Raw genomic sequence first — 24,278 nt, 5'->3', positions numbered from 1 at the left:
AAAATAACTTAATATTTATTTATATATATATAAGAGGTCAACCGATTATGATTTTTCAACGCCGATACCGAGGACCCCAAAAAAAGCCGATGCTGATTTTATTTATTTATTTGTAATAATGACAATTACAACAATACTGAATGAACACTTATTTTAACTTAATATAATACATCAATAAAATCAATTTAGCCTCAAATAAATAATGAAACATGTTCAATTTGGTTTAAATAATGCAAAAACAAAGAGTTGGAGAAGAAAGTAAAAGTGCAATATGTGCCATGTAAAAAAGCTAACGTTTAAGTTCCTTGCTCAGAACATGAGAACATCTGAAAGCTGGTGGTTCCTTTTAACATGAGTCTTCAATATTCCCAGGTAAGATGTTTTAGGTTGTAGGTATTATAGGAATTATAGGACTATTTCTCTCTATACAGTTTGTATTTCATATACCTTTGCATGTTCTTATAGGCACTTTAGTCTTGCCAGTGTAACAGTATAGCTTCCGTCCCTCTCCTCGCTCCTACCTGGGCTTGAACCAGGAACACATCGACAACAGCCACCCTCGAAGCAGCGTTACCCATGCAGAGCAAGGGGAACAACTACTCCAAGTCTCAGAGCGAGTGACGTTTGAAACGCTATTAGCGCGCACCCGGCTAACTAGCTAGCCATTTCACATCGGTTACACCAGCCTAATCTTGGGAGTTGACAGGCTTAAAGTCATAAACAGCGCAATGCTTGAAGCATTGCGAAGAGCTGCTGGCAAAACGCACGAAAGTGCTATTTTGAATGAATGCTTACGAGCCTGCTGGTGCCTACCATTGCTCAGTCAGACTGCTCTATCAAATCATAGACTTAATTATAACATAGTAAGACACAGAAATACGAGCCTTAGGTCATTAATATGGTCGAATCCGGAAACTATCATCTTGAAAACAAAACGTTATTCCTGTTACATTGCGCAATCTTCAATGTTATGTCATAATTACGTACAATTCTGGCAAATTTGTTCGCAACGAGCCAGGCGACCCAAACTGTTGCATATACCCTGACTCTGCGTGCAATGAATGCAAAATGACACAATTTCACCTGGTTAATATTGCCTGCTAACCTGGATTTCTTTTAGCTAAATATGCAGGTTTAAAAATATATACTTGTGTATTGATTTTAAGAAAGGCATTGATGTTTATGGTTGGAACAACGTGTACCTAAGCGATTATATGCAACGCAGGACAGGCTAGATAAACTAGTAATATCATTAACCATCAACTAGCAACTTACCTTAGCTTCTTACTGCATTCGTGTAACCTCGTGGAGTGCAATGTAAAGCAGGTGGTTAGAGCGTTGGACTAGTTAACCATAAGGTTGCAAGATTGAATCCCTGAGCTGACAAGGTAAAAATCTGTCATTCTGCCCCTGAACAAGGCAGTTAACCCACCGTTCCTAGGCCGTCATTGAAAATAAGAATGTGTTCTTAACTGACTTGCCTAGTTAAATAAAGGTCTAAATTATTATAATTTTTTTAATTGTCCAAATCGGCGTCCAAAAATACCGTTTTCCGGTTGTTATGAAAACTTGAAATCGGCCCTAATTAATCGGCCATTCCGATTAATTGGTCGACCTCTAATATATATAATATATTATATATATTATATATAAATACAAATATATATATATATAAATATACAGTTGAAGTCGGAAGTTTACATACACCTTAGCCAAGTACATTTAAACTCAGTTTTTCACAATTCCTGACATTTAATCCTAGTCAAAATTCCCTGTCTTAGGTCAGTTAGGATTACCACTTTATTTTAAGAATGTGAAATGTCAGAATAATAGTAGAGTGATTTATTTCAGCTTTTATTTCTTTCATCACATTCCCAGTGGGTCAGAAGTTTACATACACTCAATTAGTATTTGGTAGCATTGCCTTTAAATTGTTTAACTTGGGTCAAACATTTCGGGTAGCCTTCCACAAGCTTCCCACAACACGCTGGGTGAATTTTGGCCCATTCCTCCTGACAGAGCTGGTGTAACTGAGTCAGGTCTGTAGGCCTCCTCGCTTGCACATTTTTTTTCAGTTCTGCCCACAAATTTTCTGTAGGATTGAGGTCAGGGCTTTGTGATGGCCACTCCAATACCTTGACTTTGTTGTCCTTAAGCCATTTTTCCACAACTTTGGAAGTATGCTTGGGGTCATTGTCCATTTGGAAGACCCATTTGCGATCAAGCTTTAACTTCCTGACTGATGTCTTGGGATGTTGCTTCAATATATCCACACAATTTTCCTCCCTCATGATGCCATCTATTTTGTGAAGTACACCAGTCCCTCCTGCAGCAAAGCACCCCCACAACATGATGCTATCACCCCCGTGCTTCACGGTTGGGATGGTGTTCTTCGGCTTGCAAGCCTCCCCCTTTTCCTGGTCATTATGGCCAAACAGTTCTATTTTTGTTTCATCCGACCAGAGGATATTGTCCAAAAAGTACGATCTTTGTCCCCATGTGCAGTTGCAAACCGTAGTCTGGCTTTTTTATGGCGGTTTTGGAGCAGTGGCTTCTTCCTTGCTGAGTGGCCTTTCAGGTTATGTGATATAGGACTCGTTTTACTGTGGATATAGATATTTTTCTACCCGTTTCCTCCAGCATCTTCACAAGGTCCTTTGCTGTTGTTCTGGGATTGATTTGCACTTTTCGCAGCAAAGTATGTTCATCTCTAGGAGACAGAACGCGTCTCCTTCCTGAGTGGTATGACGGCTGCGTGGTCCCATGGTGTTTATACTTGCGTACTATTGTTTGTACAGATAAACGTGGTACCTTCAGGTGTTTGGAAATTGCTCCCAAGGATGAACCAGACTTGTGGAGGTCCACAATTAATTTTTTTAAGTCTTGGCTGATTTCTTTTGATTTCCCCATGATGTCAAGCAAAGAGGCACTGAGTTTGAAGGTAGGCCTTGAAATACAAGTTCTTCGACACCGATCTCGACAAACCATTTCTGTATGTACCTCACTTTGTGCATGGGGGCACTGTCATGCTGAAACAGGAAAGGGCCTTCCCCAAACTGTTGCCACAAAGTTGGAAGCACAGAATCGTATAGAATGTCATTGTATGCTGTAGCATTAAGATTCCACTTCACTGGAACTAAGGGGCCCGAATCATGATAAACACCCCCAGATCATTATTCCTCCTCCACCAAACTTTACAGTTGGCACTATGCATACGGGCGCTCTCCAGGCATCTGCCAGACTCAGATTCGTCTATCGGACTGCCAGATAGTGAAGCGTGATTCATGACTCCAGAGAATGTGTTTCCACTGCTCCAGAGTCCATTGCCGGCGAGCTTTACACCACTCCAGCCGACGCTTGGCATTGCGCATGGTGATCTTAGGCTTGTATGCGGCTGCTCGCCCATGGAAACCCATTTCATGAAGCTCCTGACCAACAGTTCCTGTGCTGACGTTGCTTCCAGAGGCAGTTTGGAACTCGGTAGTGAGTGTTGCAACCGGGGACAGACGATTTTTACATGCAACGCGCTTCAGCACTCGGCCGCCCCATTCTGTGAGCTTGTGTGGCCTACCACTTCATGGCTGAGCTGTTGTTGCTCCTAGACATTTCCACTTTACAATAACAGCCAGTCAGATGTGCAGCCAGACTTATTAGCCACTCCTTTTGCCCCATCTCTTTCAACCACACAGTTTCAATTCCTCCTCAATCCATGGAGCCTTAACAGTCAGTTTCTTAACAGGTGCATGTTTATCAATAATTGGAAGAAGCAATTTCATAAATTCACCAAGTGCAGCGTCTGGATGCTCCTTATTAATCACATCAGACCAAGAAATATCTTTAACGTCATCCACATAAGATGAATGTTATCTGACGTTAGCAAGTTCTTGATTTTATGAACCTTATTTCTAAGGCTACATATATTAATATGGGCTATTTACAGCCCTTTCCTGGGTAGATTATCAGAGATAAACATAATACTGAAAAGAGCAAACAAAGCAAGAGAAAAATATATACATTCAGCAGTCCATTTATCAGTTGGTGTGTGGAAGTGTGTGTGTGCTGCAGGGTTGAAGCTACAAACCCATAGGCTTGGCTCTCTCATCCTTTCCAGGCTTCTGGGAGGGTGGATGGACAATGAGCTTGTCATTGCGGATGTAAGCAATGTCCCCACGCACTCTGGCCAGTTTCATGGCTGGTATCAGTTATTTCCTCTTCTGGTGCACAGCTTCAGGATAGACCTTGTTGAAGAAGATGTATTTTCCTCTCATGTTCTTGGCTCTTTCCAGAACAGCTACCTTGTCCTTGAACCTCAGGAACTTGACCACTATTGGCCTGGACCGGTGATGGGGTTTCCAGTCCTGTGGGCGCGCTCCACCTCAAATCTTCCTGTCGTCAATCTTCAATTTTTCCCGAGATCATTTCCCTAACTTTGTCCTCAGACTCCGTCCAGGTTTCACGTGGAGATTCTGCAATTCTGTCCACAACCATGTTATTCAGCCTGGTTTGTCCCTCGAGATAATCTGATTTCTCTGTCATTGTTACAGAACTGATGTCCTCTCTCAATGACTTACAGATTGCTGTCATCTCCTGTTTCAACTCATCGAGCTGACCCTGGGAGAACTGCAAGCTGTTCTTCAGATCCTGGTCAGGTCATCCATTATTTTATTAGTTGACTCCACTAGTATTTGGACAAAACACTTGAAGCGATATTCTTGTTGTTGTAACAACTGCTTGTAGAACAATTTTTTGTTCATTTAAAAGATCCTTTACCTGTGATAGAGAGACACCACTGGACAGAGAGTAGCAGTCCCAGCAACTGATGCCAACTGCGTTGCGGGATCCAAACTCAAAAGTTAGCTAGCTAGTAACCAAACGTTTTCAATAGACTGAACATTTTCCAAAACAACAAAACGAGCTCTCCCTCGTTCCGCATTCAACAGGAATTTACGTGTTGTGCAGTGCATTCAAGACAACTAATTGTATTATATTGCGGTTAAACAACATTACAGTTGGAACTTAATTTGGCCAAAGAAAATGGTTCAACAGAATGAAACAAAACACTTTTTGCATATTTAAAGAACTGGTTTAAACCTTGAAAAGGCCTATATTGCAGCAATTCCCAACAAAGGTGAGTGCATACCGTAGGCCTACTCAACAAATGACAGCAATAGGCTAATGCTATTTCTTTTACAACAGGCCTAGTTTTAACCTTAATCTCAAACTAAGTACGAAGCACAACATTTAAAAAGACCGTTAGAACTTAATTTAGCCAATTTAGTCTCAACAAATCAAAAATTATATACAATAATGATTAAAAAAATGATAATAAATATGAAAATAAATAAATAGAAGTTAACCTCAAACCTGAATAGCGAGTTGCACACAGTCCATTTGGCAGTGCAAACGTTTTTCTAATCTTTGTCCACTACAATATTATAATTTGTCCCAGATGACGTTCCTCCCGTCGGCTTCTTTTCTCCTCTAACTTTCATTTTACTTCAATATAAAAGGCCTGCATCTTCACAATCAACAGTAGTCTAGGTCAAGGCTCCGCCCTTACTAGGGTTTGTCATATTTTATTATTTTGTAATGTTCGTTATTTGCATCTGTGGATTTGTTAGAAAGGAGAAGAAATCTGTAATTTGATTTTAATAAGCCATTTAAAGTTGTCAAACTAAAAAAAAGTTGACTTTTCTCATAAATATATAGAATATTTATTTCAGAAAAAGATAGGCCTATTTTATTGGCTATTTTTGTTTAAGATATTAATGTGCACCTTATGGAGCTTTTATTTCAAAAAAGGTACTCCTGTTGTTATACAGTGTTTATGTTTACATGTTATTGTTATTTGAACAGCTGAGCATTTAATCTGAACCAGGTGAAGAGCCCTGTTTATTATTTATTCATTTGATTTTTCAACTGTTCACTGAAATAGCCGGTTTCAATAAAACTACTTAAGACATGTCATATCTGGCTTTGACTTTGACTGAACATTTGCTCTCACTTTGCGGAAAAAAATATTGGGATATATATCTTGTATCGATATTCAGCCTAAATATATCGGGATATGACTTTTGGTCCATATCGCCCAGCCCTATATCAGACCCGACCGAAATCCAAGGGAAAAGTCAGAATTTAGGCCCCAATCCCGGGTCTTATCTCAGATTTTTGAGTCTGTTGAACCTGTGAAGACTTCTAATGTGTACCTCATGCATGGAGTCAAGAAGCTTGGTGAGCTGGTAGAAGCGTTGCCAGTTCTGGCTGGAGTTTTCCTCCCTCTTGACGATGGCCTTTCCCAACTCCTTGATGTAGGACATCCTGATCTCATCAAACACTGCCTGACTTTTCAGACCATCCTTTGGCACTGGGGGGAGAGACAACATAATACATCAACCTCTGTGTGTGTGTTTTTCCCTTTGGCACTAAAGATGAACATAACAGGAAATGTGTTAAATAACCCAGTAAGTCATGCCTATGCAGTTCCCCTTCCATTATACAGTGCTTTTGGAAAGTATTCAGACCCTTTGACATTTTCCACATTTTGTTACGTTACAGCCTTATTCTAAAATGTATGAAATAGTTTTTTCTTTGTCATTATGGGGTATTGTGTGTAGATCGATGAGGACAAAACATTTTTTTTTAATCAATTTTAGAATAAGGCTGTAACGTATCAAAATGTGGAAAAAGTAAAGGTGTCTGAATACTTTCCGAATGCAGTGTATGTTGAAAATGTAAAGTGAAAATACAATAAAATGTATTTAAAACTTTCCTTCTGACATCCCAATGCCAGGATCAACATTAAAAACATAACACTAAAAACCCAGGAACACACAGCCATCAATCAGGAAATAGGTTGGCATATTGTTATGGACTCAAGTGTGAAAGGTTAAAGTAAAAAAGGGGCTGAGACTCACCGGTGCTGAGCAGCAGCAGAACCTTCATACACAGATACTCGTCATGAGACACCTGCAGCCTGACAAACTCACTGGAGATCTTCAACATCTGTTCACACTGATCTGCCATGTAGGGCAGCTTCATACGGTCCCTGATGAGATAGAGACAGGTATGTTAGTGAAGATGTCACACTGGTCTGCCATGTAGGGTTCTTCATACGGTCCCTGATGAGGAGAGAGAGAGAGAACGAGACATGCAGACAGACAGAGACTAAGGCCAACAGATAAATAGACATACTGGTTGATGACAAGGTCTGGAGCGAAGCAGAGCATGTTCCCGTCACACTGTTGGTAGGACCTCCAGCCCAGGCCGAAGGACATGAGGAACAACCAGGAACACTGCAGCAGAGTCATCTGGTCGTCCAGGTGAAGGTTCCGGAACCCTGCAGGGTAAGATAACAGAACACTGAATGACTAAAGGTTCCATTTCCCTGATGATACTGTATAGTACTGCTGTCTATGGTAGATACTGTGCAGGTTTCCAACAGTGTCTCTTAGAGATAGTAGTACCTGGCAAAGACTTGGCCCACTTGACGGCTGATACCACCTGTCGTCCCCCCAGCCTGTTGAGGGTGGTCATGATGCGTGTGGAGGTGTCTGGAAGGGTGCCGTCGTAGCCAGAGTAGATGGTGTCTGGCTCGATGGCCTTTAGTAGAGACAGCATGGTGGGGGTGAGCTGGGGCATGGACTTGGGGACCAGCGACCTGGCCTCTGGGAGCGGACGGGGGGTCAGCTCGGCCATGGTGGGCTGCTGCACCCCCTTTAAACGGTTCAGCTTCTTAGTTTTACGAGCTGTGGCAAAGGAGAGAGAGGAGGTATATTGAGTGACCATGATATCAAAAACCAGTCAAACTAACATACAGACCCCTTGACTTTTTCTTCATTTTGCTACGTTACAACCTTATTCTAAAAATGATTAATCCCCCCCTCCCCCCTCATTAATCTACACACAATACCCCATAATGTCAAAGCAAAAACAGTTTTTCTGAAATTGTTAAATAATGTTTGTTTTTTTACTGAAATATCACATATACATAACTTCCTAAAGTGTTCCCATTCCCTTTAAGTGCATCGATGACATCATCTCCACAGTGACAGTACGTACACACCCCAGCCAGAAGCCATGGATTACAGGCAACATCCACACTAAAGGCTAAAGCTGCCACTTTTAAGGACCGGGACACTAATCCCTTTACTCAGTACTTTGTTGAAGCACCTTTGGCAGCGATTACAGCCTTGAGTCTTTTGAGTATGACTCTACAAGCTTGGCACACCTGTATTTGGGGAGTTTCTTCCATTCTTCTCTGCAGATACTCTGTCAGGTTGGATGGGGAGCATTGCTGCACAGCTATTTTCAGGTCTCTCCAGAGATGCTCGATCTGGTTCAAGTCCGAGCTCTGGCCGGGCCACTCAAGGACATTCAGAGACTTGTCCCGAAGCCACTCCTGCGTTGTCTTGGCTGTGTGCTTAGGGTCGTTGACTTGTTGGAAGGTGAACCTTCACCCCAGTCTGAGGTCCTGAGCGCTCTGGAGCAGGTTTTCATCAAGGATCTCTCTGTGCTTTGCTCCGTTCATCTTTCCCTTGATCCTGACTAGTCTCCCAGTCCCAGCTGCTGAAAAACATTCCCACAGCATGATGCTGTCACCACCATGCTTCACCATAGGGATGGTGCCAGATTTCCTCCAGACGTGACACTTGGCATTCAGGCCAAAGAGTTCAATCTTGGTTTCATCAGACCAGAGAATCTTGTTTTTAATGGTATGAGAGTCTTTAGGTGCCTTTTGGAAAACTCCAAGCGGGCTGTCATGTGCCTTTTACTGAGGAGTGGCTTCCGTCTTGCCACTCTGCCATAAAGGCCTGATTGGTGGAGTGCTGCAGAGATAGTTGTCCTTCTGGAAGGTTCTCCCATCTCCACAGAGGAACTCTGGAACTCTGTCAGAGTGACCATTGGTTTCTTGGTCACCTCCCTGACCAAGGCCCTTCTCCCTCGATTGCTCAGTTTAGCCGGGCGGCCAGTTCTTGGAGTCTTGGTGGTTCCAAACTTCTTCCATTTAAAAATGGAGACCACTGTGTTCTTGGGGACCTTCAATGCTGCAGGAATTTTTTGGTACTCTTCCCCAGATCTGTACCTCGACATAATGCTGTCTCGGAGCTCTACGGACAATTCCTTTCACCTCATGCTTTGTCATTATGGGGTATTGTGTGTAGATTGCTGAGAATTTTTTTTATTTATTCCATTTTAGAATAAGGCTGTAACGTATAATCTTTTTGGGAAAAAGTCAAGGGGTCTGAATACTTTCTGAAGGAACCGTATCTACTTGTATCTGGTACTTGAGGTTGTAGTAGCTTGTAGTCATAGATGGAGCTGTACACCAATTTACATTAAAACAAATATAGAATCTATAAAATAAAACAAGGTAAAATAGTGTACCTTCCAGGTTCATCCCTGCCATGAGACAATAAAACAAGGTAAAATAGTGTACCTTCCAGGTTCATCCCTGCTATGAGACAATAAAACAAGGTAAAATAGTGTACCTTCCAGGTTCATCCCTGCCATGAGACAATAAAACAAGGTAAAATAGTGTACCTTCCAGGTTCATCCCTGCTATGAGACAATAAAACAAGGTAAAATAGTTTACCTTCCAGGTTCATCACTGCCATGAGACAATAAAACAAGTTAAAATAGTTTACCTTCCAGGTTCATCCCTGCCATGAGACAATAAAACAAGTTAAAATAGTTTACCTTCCAGGTTCATCCCTGCCACGAGACAATAAAACAAGTTAAAATAGTGTACCTTCCAGGTTCATCCCTGCCACGAGACAATAAAACAAGTTAAAATAGTTTACCTTCCAGGTTCATCCCTGCCACGAGACAATAAAACAAGTTAAAATAGTGTACCTTCCAGGTTCATCCCTGCCACGAGACAATAAAACAAGTTAAAATAGTTTACCTTCCAGGTTCATCCCTGCCATGAGACAATAAAACAAGTTAAAATAGTGTACCTTCCAGGTTCATCCCTGCCACGAGACAATAAAATAAGTTAAAATAGTGTACCTTCCAGGTTCATCCCTGCCATGAGACAATAAAACAAGTTAAAATAGTGTACCTTCCAGGTTCATCCCTGCCATGAGACAATAAAACAAGGTTAAAGAGTTTAGCTTCCAGGTTCATCCCTGCCACGAGACAATAAAACAAGTTAAAATAGTGTACCTTCCAGGTTCATCCCTGCCACGAGACAATAAAACAAGTTAAAATAGTTTACCTTCCAGGTTCATCCCTGCCACGAGACAATAAAACAAGTTAAAATAGTGTATCTTCCAGGTTCATCCCTGCCACGAGACAATAAAACAAGTTAAAATAGTTTACCTTCCAGGTTCATCCCTGCCATGAGACAATAAAACAAGGTTAAAGAGTTTAGCTTCCAGGTTCATCCCTGCCATGAGACAATAAAACAAGTTAAAATAGTTTACCTTCCAGGTTCATCCCTGCCACGAGACAATAAAACAAGTTAAAATAGTGTACCTTCCAGGTTCATCCCTGCCACGAGACAATAAAACAAGTTAAAATAGTTTACCTTCCAGGTTCATCCCTGCCATGAGACAATAAAACAAGTTAAAATAGTGTACCTTCCAGGTTCATCCCTGCCACGAGACAATAAAACAAGTTAAAATAGTGTACCTTCCAGGTTCATCCCTGCCACGAGACAATAAAACAAGTTAAAATAGTTTACCTTCCAGGTTCATCCCTGCCACGAGACAATAAAACAAGTTAAAATAGTGTACCTTCCAGGTTCATCCCTGCCACGAGACAATAAAACAAGTTAAAATAGTTTACCTTCCAGGTTCATCCCTGCCATGAGACAATAAAACAAGTTAAAATAGTGTACCTTCCAGGTTCATCCCTGCCACGAGACAATAAAATAAGTTAAAATAGTGTACCTTCCAGGTTCATCCCTGCCATGAGACAATAAAACAAGTTAAAATAGTGTACCTTCCAGGTTCATCCCTGCCATGAGACAATAAAACAAGGTTAAAGAGTTTAGCTTCCAGGTTCATCCCTGCCACGAGACAATAAAACAAGTTAAAATAGTGTACCTTCCAGGTTCATCCCTGCCACGAGACAATAAAACAAGTTAAAATAGTTTACCTTCCAGGTTCATCCCTGCCACGAGACAATAAAACAAGTTAAAATAGTGTATCTTCCAGGTTCATCCCTGCCACGAGACAATAAAACAAGTTAAAATAGTTTACCTTCCAGGTTCATCCCTGCCATGAGACAATAAAACAAGGTTAAAGAGTTTAGCTTCCAGGTTCATCCCTGCCATGAGACAATAAAACAAGTTAAAATAGTTTACCTTCCAGGTTCATCCCTGCCACGAGACAATAAAACAAGTTAAAATAGTGTACCTTCCAGGTTCATCCCTGCCACGAGACAATAAAACAAGTTAAAATAGTTTACCTTCCAGGTTCATCCCTGCCATGAGACAATAAAACAAGTTAAAATAGTGTACCTTCCAGGTTCATCCCTGCCATGAGACAATAAAACAAGTTAAAATAGTGTACCTTCCAGGTTCATCCCTGCCACGAGACAATAAAACAAGTTAAAATAGTGTACCTTCCAGGTTCATCCCTGCCATGAGACAATAAAACAAGTTAAAATAGTGTACCTTCCAGGTTCATCCCTGCCACGAGACAATAAAACAAGTTAAAATAGTGTACCTTCCAGGTTCATCCCTGCCATGAGACAATAAACAAGTTAAAATAGTGTACCTTCCAGGTTCATCCCTGCCACGAGACAATAAAACAAGTTAAAATAGTGTACCTTCCAGGTTCATCCCTGCCATGAGACAATAAAACAAGTTAAAATAGTGTACCTTCCAGGTTCATCCCTGCCATGAGACAATAAAACAAGTTAAAATAGTTTACCTTCCAGGTTCATCCCTGCCATGAGACAATAAAACAAGTTAAAATAGTGTACCTTCCAGGTTCATCCCTGCCACGAGTCAATAAAACAAGTTAAAATAGTTTACCTTCCAGATTCATCCCTGCCATGAGACAATAAAACAAGTTAAAATAGTTTACCTTCCAGGTTCATCCCTGAAGGAACCGCATCTACTTGTATCTGGTACTTGAGGTTGTAGTAGCTTGTAGTCATAGATGGAGCTGTACACCAATTTACATTAAAACAAATATAGAATCTATAAAATAAAACAAGGTTAAAGAGTTTAGCTTCCAGGTTCATCCCTGCCATGAGACAATAAAACAAGGTAAAATAGTTTACCTTCCAGGTTCATCCCTGCCATGAGACAATAAAACAAGGTAAAATAGTGTACCTTCCAGGTTCATCCCTGCCATGAGACAATAAAACAAGTTAAAATAGTTTACCTTCCAGGTTCATCCCTGCCATGAGACACTTGCGGAAGCGGCAGGCTGGACAGTTCTTCCTTCTGATCTTATCGATGATGCAGTCATTCCTCCCAGCACACAGGTAGTTGTGTTGCCCTGAGACACGAGAAGAGAGTTTGAATGACAAAAAAATGGAATAAAGTACCTCTTTCTTCTTGCATCACACTGGATCAGCAAGCCTCCAACTTGCAAATCAAATGTCTGCAGTGTCTTCATACGAACAGGCACAGACAAGTATCATTCATGATATGCCTACCGTACACCATTCCATGCCACCAGCTGTGCACCAGTACCAGTAGCACCAGTTGTCCTACCATCTTACCCCTTGCCTACCTTGCTAGTATCTACCGTAAACCAAACATCATTCCATGCCGCCACAGTACAAGGTGTCTTACCATCTCCCTCCTTGCCACTGTACTACAGGAAAGTATCATGATATATAAACCACACATCATTTCATGCCATCACCAGTGGTTGCCCAGTCCCAGATCCGTTTCTGCCAACTTGAAAGATAGTAAAAACAGATCTGGGACCAGACCATACCAATTGTCCTAGCATCTCACCCCTTGCCACCGTACCTTCCACGGCTCGCTTGAAGAACACCTTGCAGCTTCCGCAGGTGAGCACCCCGTAGTGACAGCCGGACGCCTCATCTGAACACACCAGACAGATCTTATGGGCGGTCCCGGCCTTGCCCTGGGTTGTACACGACGCAGCGCCACCACCCTGCCTGGAGGTTGAACTGCATTGAGAGGAGAGCGGGGCAGAGAGGAGAGCAGGGAAGAGAGGAGAGCGGGAGGAGGAGGGAAGAGGAAGGAGAGCTTAGAGTCAGTAACAAGTGCAATTTTCTGAACGAATACAAAATAATAACTTGGCAACAAGTATGATGATGCTTCTGGGATTCTGAAAACATACCGACACTATTCCCACAGAGACAGAGCAAACTCTCTTAACTATGTCACAGCTCACACAGAAGCATGTGACCCTCACACTTTCTGTGAGCTGGAACACAGTAACAACAGGGGAACTCAACACATTCCCTCTTCTCTTGAAAATATTACCGTCTACAGTTTCACAGCATGCCTGGGGTTATTTTATTTTACAAACAACATAATGTGAGCTAAACATACACTTTGGCACTTCTGTTGTTACATTTCCTACATTTTGGCCTAGTGACCTAAACACCAAAACTATTTTGGTCTCCATTTTGGCATAAGATCCATTACATTTATTTTGGTTGAGTTTCTTTTTTCCGAAATATCCTAAATGTACCACTTATCCTTCAAGATCCAAAGAGTAAACATCTAACTGTGGTTCAACAACAGTTTCCTCTATGGCCTCCACGCCATCTAAAGACCTGTGGTTGGATCACCATACCTAACGGGCGTCATAACACCCACTCTTTGATTGGAGCATAACAGTTCCTAGAATCACAGTTATTTGAATTCTATCCAAGGCATTGGGGTGGCAGGTAGCCTAGTGGTTAGAGCGTTGGACTGCTAACTGAAAGGTTGCAAGATTGAATCCCTGAGCTGACAAGGTAAAAATCTGTTGTTCTGAACAAGGCAGTTAACCTAGGCCGTCATTGAAAGTAAGAATTTGTTCTTAACTGACTTGCCTAGGTAAATAAAGATATAAAAATACGGAATTGTAGCAGATAGAAATGTCATGAATAGAGCTACCATGATCCCTTTCTCAACATGTCAGAGAGGCCTGTCTGTTCTATATAATCTGATTCTGAAGGTTTCTCAACATGTTGAGGCGGCAGGTAGCCTAGTGGTGAGAGCGTTGAGCCAGTAACCAAAAGGTTATGGGATCGAATCCCTGAGTTGACAAGGTAAAAAATCTGTCATTCTGCCCCTGAACAAGGTAGTAAACCCACTCTTCCCCGGTAGGCTGTCATTGTAAATAAGAATTTGTTCTTAACTGACTTGCCTAGTCAAATAAAAAAAAATTCTGTCTGACCATGGCCTAGCTGTTTGAGGTGCCCTTTCCCAAACACACCACTAGGTGGAGATGTTCGTTGCTGCAGTAATGTGCATCTACTTCCTCTGCGCCTACGCCCACTGCACTGACTCAGAGCACTACACCACAGCAGCAACAAACCTCATCTGTCTGCCACAACACAAACATCTGATCTGAGACTTTCACAAGTCACCGGCTGCTTCTCAAATGACACTCTGTTAGGGGACTGTATGGAGAACTATAGGGAGCCATTAGATGCAGGCCTTAGTCTAAGCTGCTTAGACAGAGCAGCACTCACAGAGCATAACACTACTACTACTACTACTAAGCAGGCCTAGTACTACTACTACTAAGCAGGCCTAGTACTACTACTACTAAGCAGGCCTAGTACTACTACTAAGCAGGCCTAGTACTACTACTAAGCACTGAGCAAGCCAACAAACCTGTCTGTCTGTCTGCTTTCCATATCATATATAGTGCACCTGCTGCACCATGTTTGACCAGTAAAGGCACTATATGGAGGAATCGGGTGTCATTTAAGATGCAGGCTCCCTCAGCCAAGGGAGTCCGAGTCAGTTCGGTCTATGGATCAAAGGAGTGACTTCAGTCAACCAGTCCAGTAACAATCAGTAGTATAAATAACCAGTCAGCAGTATACATAACCTGTCCAACAACACTCGGCAGTATAAATAACCAGTCCAGCAACACTCGGCAGTATAAATAACCAGTCCAGCAACACTCGGCAGTATAAATAACCAGTCCAGCAACACTCGGCCAGTCGGCAGTATAAATAACCAGTCAGCAGTATAAATAACCAGTCAGCAGTATAAATAACCAGTCCAGCAGTATAAATAACCAGTCAGCAGTATAAATAACCAGTCCAGCAGTGTAAATAACCAGTCCAGCAACACTTGGCAGTATAAATAACCAGTCAAGCAACACTCGGCAGTATAAATAACCTGTCCAGCAACACTCGGCCAGTCGGCAGTATAAATGGCCAGTCGGCAGTATAAATAACCAGTCAGCAGTATAAATAACCAGTCAGCAACACTCGGCAGTATAAATAACCAGTCCAGCAACACTCGGCAGTATAAATAACCAGTCCAGCAACACTTGGCCAGTCAGCAGTATAAATAACCAGTCCAGCAGTATAAATAACCAGTCCAGCAGTATAAATAACCAGTCCAGCAGTGTAAATAACCAGTCAGCAGTATAAATAACCTGGATGAGCAGACGACCTGGACTCTGCTGCTGCCAGTCCCAACAACAACAGAACCATCATGATTGTGCTCAGAGCTGTTGTGGTTCTGACCCTGACCGTGTGACACTTCTACCCTTTACACACTGATGAGCCGGGCTGAGCCGACTTATACTGGGCTGGGCTGACTGACACCATACTGTGGGCTTGACCTTGGCTACGCCCGAAATGGCACCAAACATGTCATATTTCTGGCTTCCCATTGTCTGTGTTCCAAATGGCATCCTATTCCTTATATAGTGCACTACAGACCCTTATTGGGTAGTATACTATATAGGGAATATACAGACAGTAGGGTGCTATATGGGTCCTGGTCAAAAGTAGTGCAATGTGCAGTAAACAGTATGCCTTTTGGAAGTCAGAAATATGAAATGTGTTTTTCCAGGTTGGCAGGACTACATCAATCAGGGTTGTATGACAAAGTGGTGAGACAGAATTTCCTATGTGAAACCAAATGCTGCTCTGAGCAGAGCAGAGCTTCAAGGCTACAGGAAGCTCTTACATTCCCCACAGAGTTGACTATAGTACAAGGAGAGACAGAGAAGACGACAGAGGAAGTCAAACTCTTTCAAACTACCAGCACCAACTAAAGAATATTAGGCTAATTGTAATGAAACTTTCTGCAGTGTTTACTATGTTTACTCAGTAAAGCCTACTCCCTACAGACACTCCCCACCCACTGGCTGCAACCTTTCTAATTTAGTGTACCATGCGCAGACTACCCATATGGATTTCCTGGTCTCTAGCAGCGTTTGGAACTGCCGATCTGTAGTTAAGAACGCAAAGTTCATCTCAGCCTATGCTTCCCTTCAGTCAATAGACTTTTTGACCCTGATGGAGACATGGATCACCCCAGAGAACACTGCTACTCCAGCTGCTCTGTTTTCACTCACAGTCCGAGAGCATCTGGTCATCACGGTGGTGGCACAGGGCTACTCATCCTAAGTGGAGATTTTCTCTTTTCTCCCTCTCCCACCTGTCTAGGTCCTCATTTGAATTCCATGCTGTCACTTATCCACTAAAGCTTAACATTGTCATCTTTCGCCAACCAGGTGCTCTTAGAGAGGTCCTCAATGAGCTTGACACCTTGATAAGATAATTTCCTGACGACGGTTCAACACTCTTCGTACTGGGCGACTTCAACGTCTGCTGTCGATTAACTCTTTCTTTCCCCTCCTTGCTTCTTTTGACCTCACCCTTTCCCAGTCCCCTCCCACTCACAAGGCAGACAATACGCTTGACCTTCTTTACTAGAGGCTGTTCTCCTACTAATCTCACTGAAACCCCCCTCCAGGTCTCTTTTCTCCTACTAATCTCACTGTAACCCCCCTCCAGGTCTCTGTTCTCCTACTAATCTCACTGTAACCCCCCTCCAGGTCTCTGTTCTCCTACTAATCTCACTGTAACCCCCCTTCAGGTCTCTGTTCTCCTACTAATCTCACTGTAACCCCCCTCCAGGTCTCTGTTCTCCTACTAATCTCACTGTAACCCCCCTCCACGTCTCTGTTCTACTAATCTCACTGTAACCCCCCTCCACGTCTCTGTTCTACTAATCTCACTGTAACCCCCCTCCAGGTCTCTGTTCTCCTACTAATCTCACTGTAACCCCCCTCCACGTCTCTGTTTTCCTACTAATCTCACTGTAACCCCCCTCCACGTCTCTGTTCTCCTACTAATCTCACTGTAACCCCCCTCCACGTCTCTGTTCTCCTACTAATCTCACTGTTATCCCCCTCCAGGTCTCTGATCACTACGTTGTTTCCTTTTCTGTCTCCCTCTCCTCCAACCCTACCGAGTCAGCTCCTACTCAGATGGTCATGCACAGTTGCAATCTTCACTCTGTCTCCCACTACTCTCTCCTTCTATCCTATCATGTCTCCCTTCTGCTAAATCCATCTCCCTCCTTTCTCCTGATTCTGCCTCTTTGACGCTACTCTCCTCCCTTTCCACATCCTATTACTCGCACTGTCCCCTTTCTTCCCTGCCCGGATTGGCCCTTGCTTCCCCCTCCGTGGCTGAATGACTCATTGCGAGCTTACAGAACAGGGCTGCAGGCAGCTAAGCAAAAAGGGAGGAAAACTAAACTTCCAGAGGACCTATCATCCTTTTTCTCCCTCCTCTCTACCGTATCTTCATTTGTATGAGCTGCTAAAGTTACTTTCTATCACTCTAAATTTCAAGCTTCTTACTCTAACCCTAGGAAACTCTTTTCCACCTGCTCCTTAATCTTTCGCCCCTCCATCCTCCCTCTCTGCGGATGACTTTGTCAACCACTTTGAAAAGAAATGGATGACATACGCTCCTCATTCACTCAGCCTATTGAGTCCATTGGTCCCACTCACACAGAACTACCCTCTCTCTCCTCTGTTCTCATCCTCCTAGATCTATCTATCCTCTGCCTTCAACATTGTGAACCATCATGTCCTCCTCTCCACCCTCTCAGGGCTGGGCGTCCCAGGCTCTGCAGAGTCTTGGATTGCATCCTACCTGGCAAGAAGCGCCTACCAGGTGGCGTGGATCTGTGTCTGCACCACGCACTCACTACTGGTGTCCCCCAGGGCTCTGTTCTAGGCCCTCTCCTCTTTTCTCTATACACTAAGTCACTCGGCTCTGTCATATCCTGACATGGTCTCTCCTATCATTGCTATGCGGATGACACTCAACTACTTTTTTCCTTCCCTCCCAACTGACACCCAGGTGGCGACACACATCTCTGCGTGCCTGGCGCAACCCCCCTCCAGGTGGGCCGAGATCAGCTTGGATCTCGGCCCACCACCTCAAGCTCAACAAGACGAAGCTGCTCTTCCTTCCAGCGAATGCATTTTAGAATAAGACTGTAACGTAACAAAATGGAAAAAGTCAAGGGGTCTGAATACTTTCCAAATGTACTGTATGCTACCAGCTTATACGAACAGGAGTTAGCATTTAGCAGTCACTTCTTCTAAACCTGAAAAGGAACAACTTCTAAATATTATGCAGCAAAAACAGCCAAATGTACACAAATCTGACTTTAATAACCACATTGTGGTACATCAATCATAAGACATCAATCATAAGCCATTTGACGGATATCCACTATTGTTAGACTAGATTTGTTGAATAGAAGGACGCCAATCCGGCGTCCTTCTATCCCCCACGGTCTGCGTTACATTGACCTATTTGCCGATCGACAGGCTATAGTCAAATGTAGGCAGGCTATCAGCGCATCACCCACCACTTTGTAATGTGAACTTGTTTGAAACCTGAACATTCTCCTTTACCTTGCTTTAACGTAGCCTAGCCAAAATCCAACCCAGGCAATTCTTTTAAAGACTTCCTCTAACCAGAATTTCTCTTTTCTATTGGGTATTCATATCAACATCACGCACACAGTCATGAAGAGGGCACGGCAGCGCCTCTTCCCCCTCAGGAGGCTGAAAAGGTTAGGGCTGTTGTTGTGACCGTATTACCGCCACACCGGCAGTCATGAGTCATGACCGCAGTAAAATTCTATGTGACCGCTGAGTAATGTAATCTCCTCTTAGTCACTCTGGACATGCATTAGGTTACCCAACTCGTTAACGATCATCAGGTCGCTAATGGCCTGGTACTCAGGGCTCTATTGTCCCTCTAATCACTCTGACACAAATGCAAATAAAATAGAAAATGACATCAAACGCTTATCATCAAAACAGTATCATGCTTTTTAAAACTTCTCACTGTGATTGATCAATTTGAAGAAAGAAGTTCAACAACAGATTGAAACTGAGTGTAAAACATGGTCCTTGTGGATGTTGTTTCAAAGCCTAACACAACGAAATGGACAGTGCTTGCTAAGGTGATGATTAATTCAAAACACCCGTATGCATATTAGAGTTTATGCATATTCTTAGGCCTATATATGAGCCCAAGCCCCCCCAAAAAACCTGAATTAAAATAATGATTGTGCCATTATACAATACATAGCCTACTGAATATTACAAACTGCAGAATTTTTTTTTTTTTTAAATACTGATTTTAAGATATCTTTAGCAAATGATTGGTCTAGCCTAAATGAAACAAATTCAGATTTAGCCTACAATTATAGTGAATTTGTATTTGATTTGGAATAGTCTAGTAATACCGCATAAAAAAAAATCTGAATTAATAGGCTGACATTATCTTTAGCTACAGAATATCTCATCACCGTGAGTTTCCATCTCCTTTCCTTCATTCCTTTCTCCACCGCGCAGAGCAAAGGGCTGTCAACAGTTTAATGAAATATGTTTCATTGTGAAAACATAGTGCCCAAACAGATTTCACTTGGTTTCCCAAATTAAAGCACTGGGTATCTGCAGGAACAGGGTTGGAGAGCCCATGGCATACAGAGTTTGGGCTGAATATCACCTGTGGTGCAGTGAAATTATAGGTGTAGCTTGAGGGAAAGTGGCCTCCATTTTCTATTCCAGTGCATATGGATAACATGCATTTTTTGTCTTGCCCATTTGATAAATGTGCCATTCTAAATCGAAACTCATTTTACATATTACACTCCAACCACTTAAGCCAGAATGTTCTCTCTGCTTCCGCACGGCAAGCCATAACAGTCCATTAAGTCTGACACCAACAGGCTCCTGAGCAGCTTCTACTCCCAAGCCAATAAGACTGCTAAATAGCTAACAAAATGGCTACACAGACTATCTGAGTTTACTCTTATTTTTGCACTCTCTATATGCACATCCACATTACTCTATGCTCTTACGCACACTGGCACTCCAACACACACTCACACACTTCATTTGCGCACACACACACACACACACACACAACATGCACACACATTTATACTGACTCTACACACACACAAAATCATATACACTTGTAGAAAGGCCCATGGAGTTGGTGTGAATCGTCCTTTAATTCATGGCCACTTGCTCAGCGGGGCCAGGGGCGCTTTAATTAGGTCAGGTGGAAATGTCTGACAGATCTCAACTCATTAAAAAGAGGAAATCGCCATCGCCCCGATCTTACTGCTTTCTCTTAACTCCGTCTAATCCAGATGTTCTGTGCATCTATGAATCCACGTAAGTCGCCCCGAATCTGTTACCTTTCATCTGAACTATCTGTTGCGATCGGGAGAGCGGGCCATCAGTTATTGTTTATAGTTATTAACGCAGAACGCGGCTTGGAGCGCTTCAAACCTATTGTCTAATGTAAATGGACAATGATCACGGCCCTACAGATCATCACAGGCCAATTATGCCACTGATATATGGTTAAAATGTAATGAAATGACATGTACATATGAAGACTAACCTGGAAGGATGAAAAATGAAATGTCATTATTTGCTGAATTGATAAATTCTGATATCAAATTGATGTAGAATATAGATTGAGTAAATGATTGATTTATTTGCATTATCATGCTCATGATTATGATGAGTGGTTATGATCCTAAATGACTCCATTCTGCTTCATATTGAATTCCTATGGAACCTTATTTCTGAATTACCTCATTCTGTTAATAATGACAATGATTGTTATGATTTGAATTTGATACATGTTATTCTGTTTCCTTTGTTATGCATCACAGACAAACTACCCAGTAAATATACCACGTAGTGGTTAAAGGAATTCCTGCCTCAGTCTCATCCCTTCCTCTGTCACCTGACCACCTGTTTACCTTCACTATTGTCAGTCATCCTACCTGTCCAGCTACCCACACAGATTCCAATAATATTTCAACGTTGCTGCTACTCTTTTTATCATACAGTATATCCTGATGCCTAGTCACCTTACCTCTATACAAATCTACCTCTATCTAGGCTTGAGCAGTATCCAGACGGTGATACCTTCATACAGACCTTGCGCCATACCGGGATACTCGGTAAAACCGGCAGTGAACACAATGGGCGCCGTTTTCAAACCCCGCTGATACTCTGTAATCCGAAAGGTTAGCAATGCTAAGTACATCTAAAATCACATGGAGAATGCTAACTAAATACTACCTAAACTATACAAGTAACTCCAAAATGCTACTCCCAGCTTGCTGCACAAACAAAACAAAATGCTACTCCCAGTTACCTGCACAAAACAAAATGCTACTACCAGTTACCTGCACAAACAAAACAAAATGCTACTCCCAGTTACCTGCACAAAACAAAATGCTACTCCCAGTTACCTGCACAAAACAAAATGCTACTCCCAGTTTGCTGCACAAACAAAACAAAACGCTACACAAAACAAAATGCAACTCCTAGTTTGCTGCACAAACAAAATGCTACTCCCAGTTTGCTGCACAAAACAAAATGCTACTCCCAGTTTGCTGCACAAAACAAAATGCTACTCCTAGTTTGCTGCACAAAACTAAACAAAATGCTACTCCCAGTTTGCTGCACGAACAAAACAAAATGCGACTCCCAGTTTGCTGCATAAAATGCTACTCCCAGTTTGCTGGATGAACAAATCAAAATCCTACTCCCAGTTTGCTGCATGAACAAACCCCAATGCTACTCCCAGTTTGCTGCGCAAACAAAACAAAACGCTAATCCCAGTTTGCTGCACAAAACAAAATGCAACTCCCAGTTTACTGCACAAACAAAATGCTACTCGCAGTTTGCTGCACAAAACAAAATGCTACTCCTAGTTTGCTGCACAAAACTAAACAAAATGCTACTCCCAGTTTGCTGCACGAACAAAACAAAATGCTACTCCCAGTTTGCTGCATAAAATGCTACTCCCAGTTTGATGGATGAACAAATCAAAATCCTACTCCCAGTTTGCTGCATGAACAAACCCCAATGTTACTCCCAGTTTGCTGCGCAAACAAAACAAAACGCTAATCCCAGTTTGCTGCACAAAACAAAATGCAACTCCCAGTTTGCTGCACAAAACAAAATGCTACTCCCAGTTTGCTGCACAAAACAAAATGCTACTCCCAGTTTGCTGCACAAAACAAAATGCTACTCCCAGTTTGCTGCACTAAACAAAATGCTACTCTCAGTTAGCTGCACAAAACAAAATGCTACTCCCAGTTTGCTGCACGAACAAAACAAAATGCGACTCCCAGTTTGCTGAACACAACGCTACTCCCAATTTACTGCACGAACAAAACAAAATGCTACTTCCAGTTTGCTGCACAAACAAAACAAAATGCTTCTCCCAGTTTGCTGCACAAACAAAACGCTACTCCAAGTTTGCTGCAACAAACAAAACGCTACTCCAAGTTAGCTGCACAAAACTAAATGCTACTCCCAGTTTGCTGCATGAACAAAAGAAAATGCTAATCCCAGTTTGCTGCACAAAACAAAATTCTACTCCAAGTTTGCTGCACAAAACAAAATGCTACTCTCAGTTAGCTGCACAAAACAAAATGCTACTCCCAGTTTGCTGCACGAACAAAACAAAATGCGACTCCCAGTTTGCTGCACACAACGCTACTCCCAATTTACTGCATGAACAAAACAAAATGCTACTTCCAGTTTCCTGCACAAACAAAACAAAATGCCACTCCCAGTTTGCTGCACAAACAAAATAAAACGCTACTCCCAGTTTGCTGCACAAAACAAAATGCTACTCCCAGTTTGCTGCACGAACAAAACAAAATGCTACTCCCAGTTTGCTGCATAAAATGCTACTCCCAGTTTGCTGCATGAACAAACCCCAATGCTACTCCCAGTTTGCCGCGCAAACAAAACGCTACTCCCAGTTTGCTGCACAAAATGAAATGCAACTCCCAGTTTGCTGCACAAACAAAACGCTACTCCCAGTTTGCTGCCCAAAACAAAATGCTACTCCCAGTTTGCTGTACAAAACTAAACAAAATGCTACTCCCAGTTTGCTGCACGACCTTAACAAAATACTACTCCCAGTTTGCTGCATGAACAAAACAAAATCCTACTCCAAGTTTGCTGCATGAACAAAACGCTACTCCCAGTTTGCTGCACAAAACTAAACAAAATGCTACTCCCAGTTAGCTGCACAAAACAAAATTCTACTCCCAGTTTGCTGCACAAACAAAACAAAATGCTACTCCCAGTTAGCTGCACAAAACAAAAAGCTACTCCCAGTTTGCTGCATGAACAAAACACTACTCCCAGTTTGCTGCATGAACAAAACAAAAAGCTACTCCCAGTTTGCTGCACGAACAAAACAAAACGCTACTCCCAGGTTGCTGCATGAACAAAACAAAAAGCTACTCCCAGTTTGCTGCATGAACAAAACAAAATGCTACTCCCAGTTTGCTGCATGAACAAAACAAAACGCTACTCCCAGTTTGCTGCACAAAACAAAAAGCTACTCCCAGTTTGCTGCATGAACAAATTGCTACTCCCAGCTTGCTGCATGAACAAAACGCTACTCCCAGTTTGCTGCATGAACAAAATGCTACTCCCAGTTTGCTGCATGAACAAAACAAAAAGCTACTCCCAGTTTGCTGCATAAACAAAACGCTACTCCCAGTTTGCTGCACAAAACAAAAAGCTACTCCCAGTTTGCTGCATAAACAAAAAGCTACTCCCGGTTTGTTGCACGAACTAAACAAAATGCTACTCTCAGTTAGCTGCAGAAAACAAAAAACTACTCCCAGTTTGCTGCATGAACAAAACAAAACGCTACACAAAACAAAATGCAACTCCTAGTTTGCTGCACAAACAAAATGCTACTCCCAGTTTGCTGCACAAAACAAAATGCTACTCCCAGTTTGCTGCACAAAACAAAATGCTACTCCTAGTTTGCTG

At 42.4% G+C, this 24,278-nt stretch overlaps 1 protein-coding gene across 6 annotated transcripts in view; it reads right to left on the bottom strand.

The window, feature by feature from the left end:
- Positions 1–24,278, bottom strand: part of LOC115205684 (glucocorticoid receptor) — a 73,845-nt gene that overhangs the window by 6,968 nt on the left and 42,599 nt on the right. For 2 of the 6 annotated variants that reach the window (XM_029771920.1, XM_029771925.1), the window contains 9 exons: positions 12,923–13,101; positions 12,339–12,455; positions 12,287–12,301; positions 12,235–12,249; positions 12,036–12,116; positions 7,464–7,745; positions 7,192–7,336; positions 6,915–7,045; positions 6,207–6,364 (listed from right to left, as the gene is read on the bottom strand). In XM_029771920.1, the coding sequence (XP_029627780.1) occupies positions 6,207–6,364; positions 6,915–7,045; positions 7,192–7,336; positions 7,464–7,745; positions 12,036–12,116; positions 12,235–12,249; positions 12,287–12,301; positions 12,339–12,455; positions 12,923–13,101 (1,123 nt within the window). The remainder of the gene's footprint in view (positions 1–6,206; positions 6,365–6,914; positions 7,046–7,191; positions 7,337–7,463; positions 7,746–12,035; positions 12,117–12,234; positions 12,250–12,286; positions 12,302–12,338; positions 12,456–12,922; positions 13,102–24,278) is intronic. The other 4 variants (XM_029771921.1, XM_029771922.1, XM_029771923.1 and 1 more) reach the window with 4 other exon arrangements.

The sequence above is a fragment of the Salmo trutta genome, chromosome 13 (genome assembly GCF_901001165.1).
Source record: "Salmo trutta chromosome 13, fSalTru1.1, whole genome shotgun sequence".
Classification (NCBI taxonomy): domain Eukaryota; kingdom Metazoa; phylum Chordata; class Actinopteri; order Salmoniformes; family Salmonidae; genus Salmo; species Salmo trutta.
The sequence above is the reverse complement of the archived record's forward strand: the minus strand, read 5'-3'. Positions and strand labels throughout refer to the sequence as shown.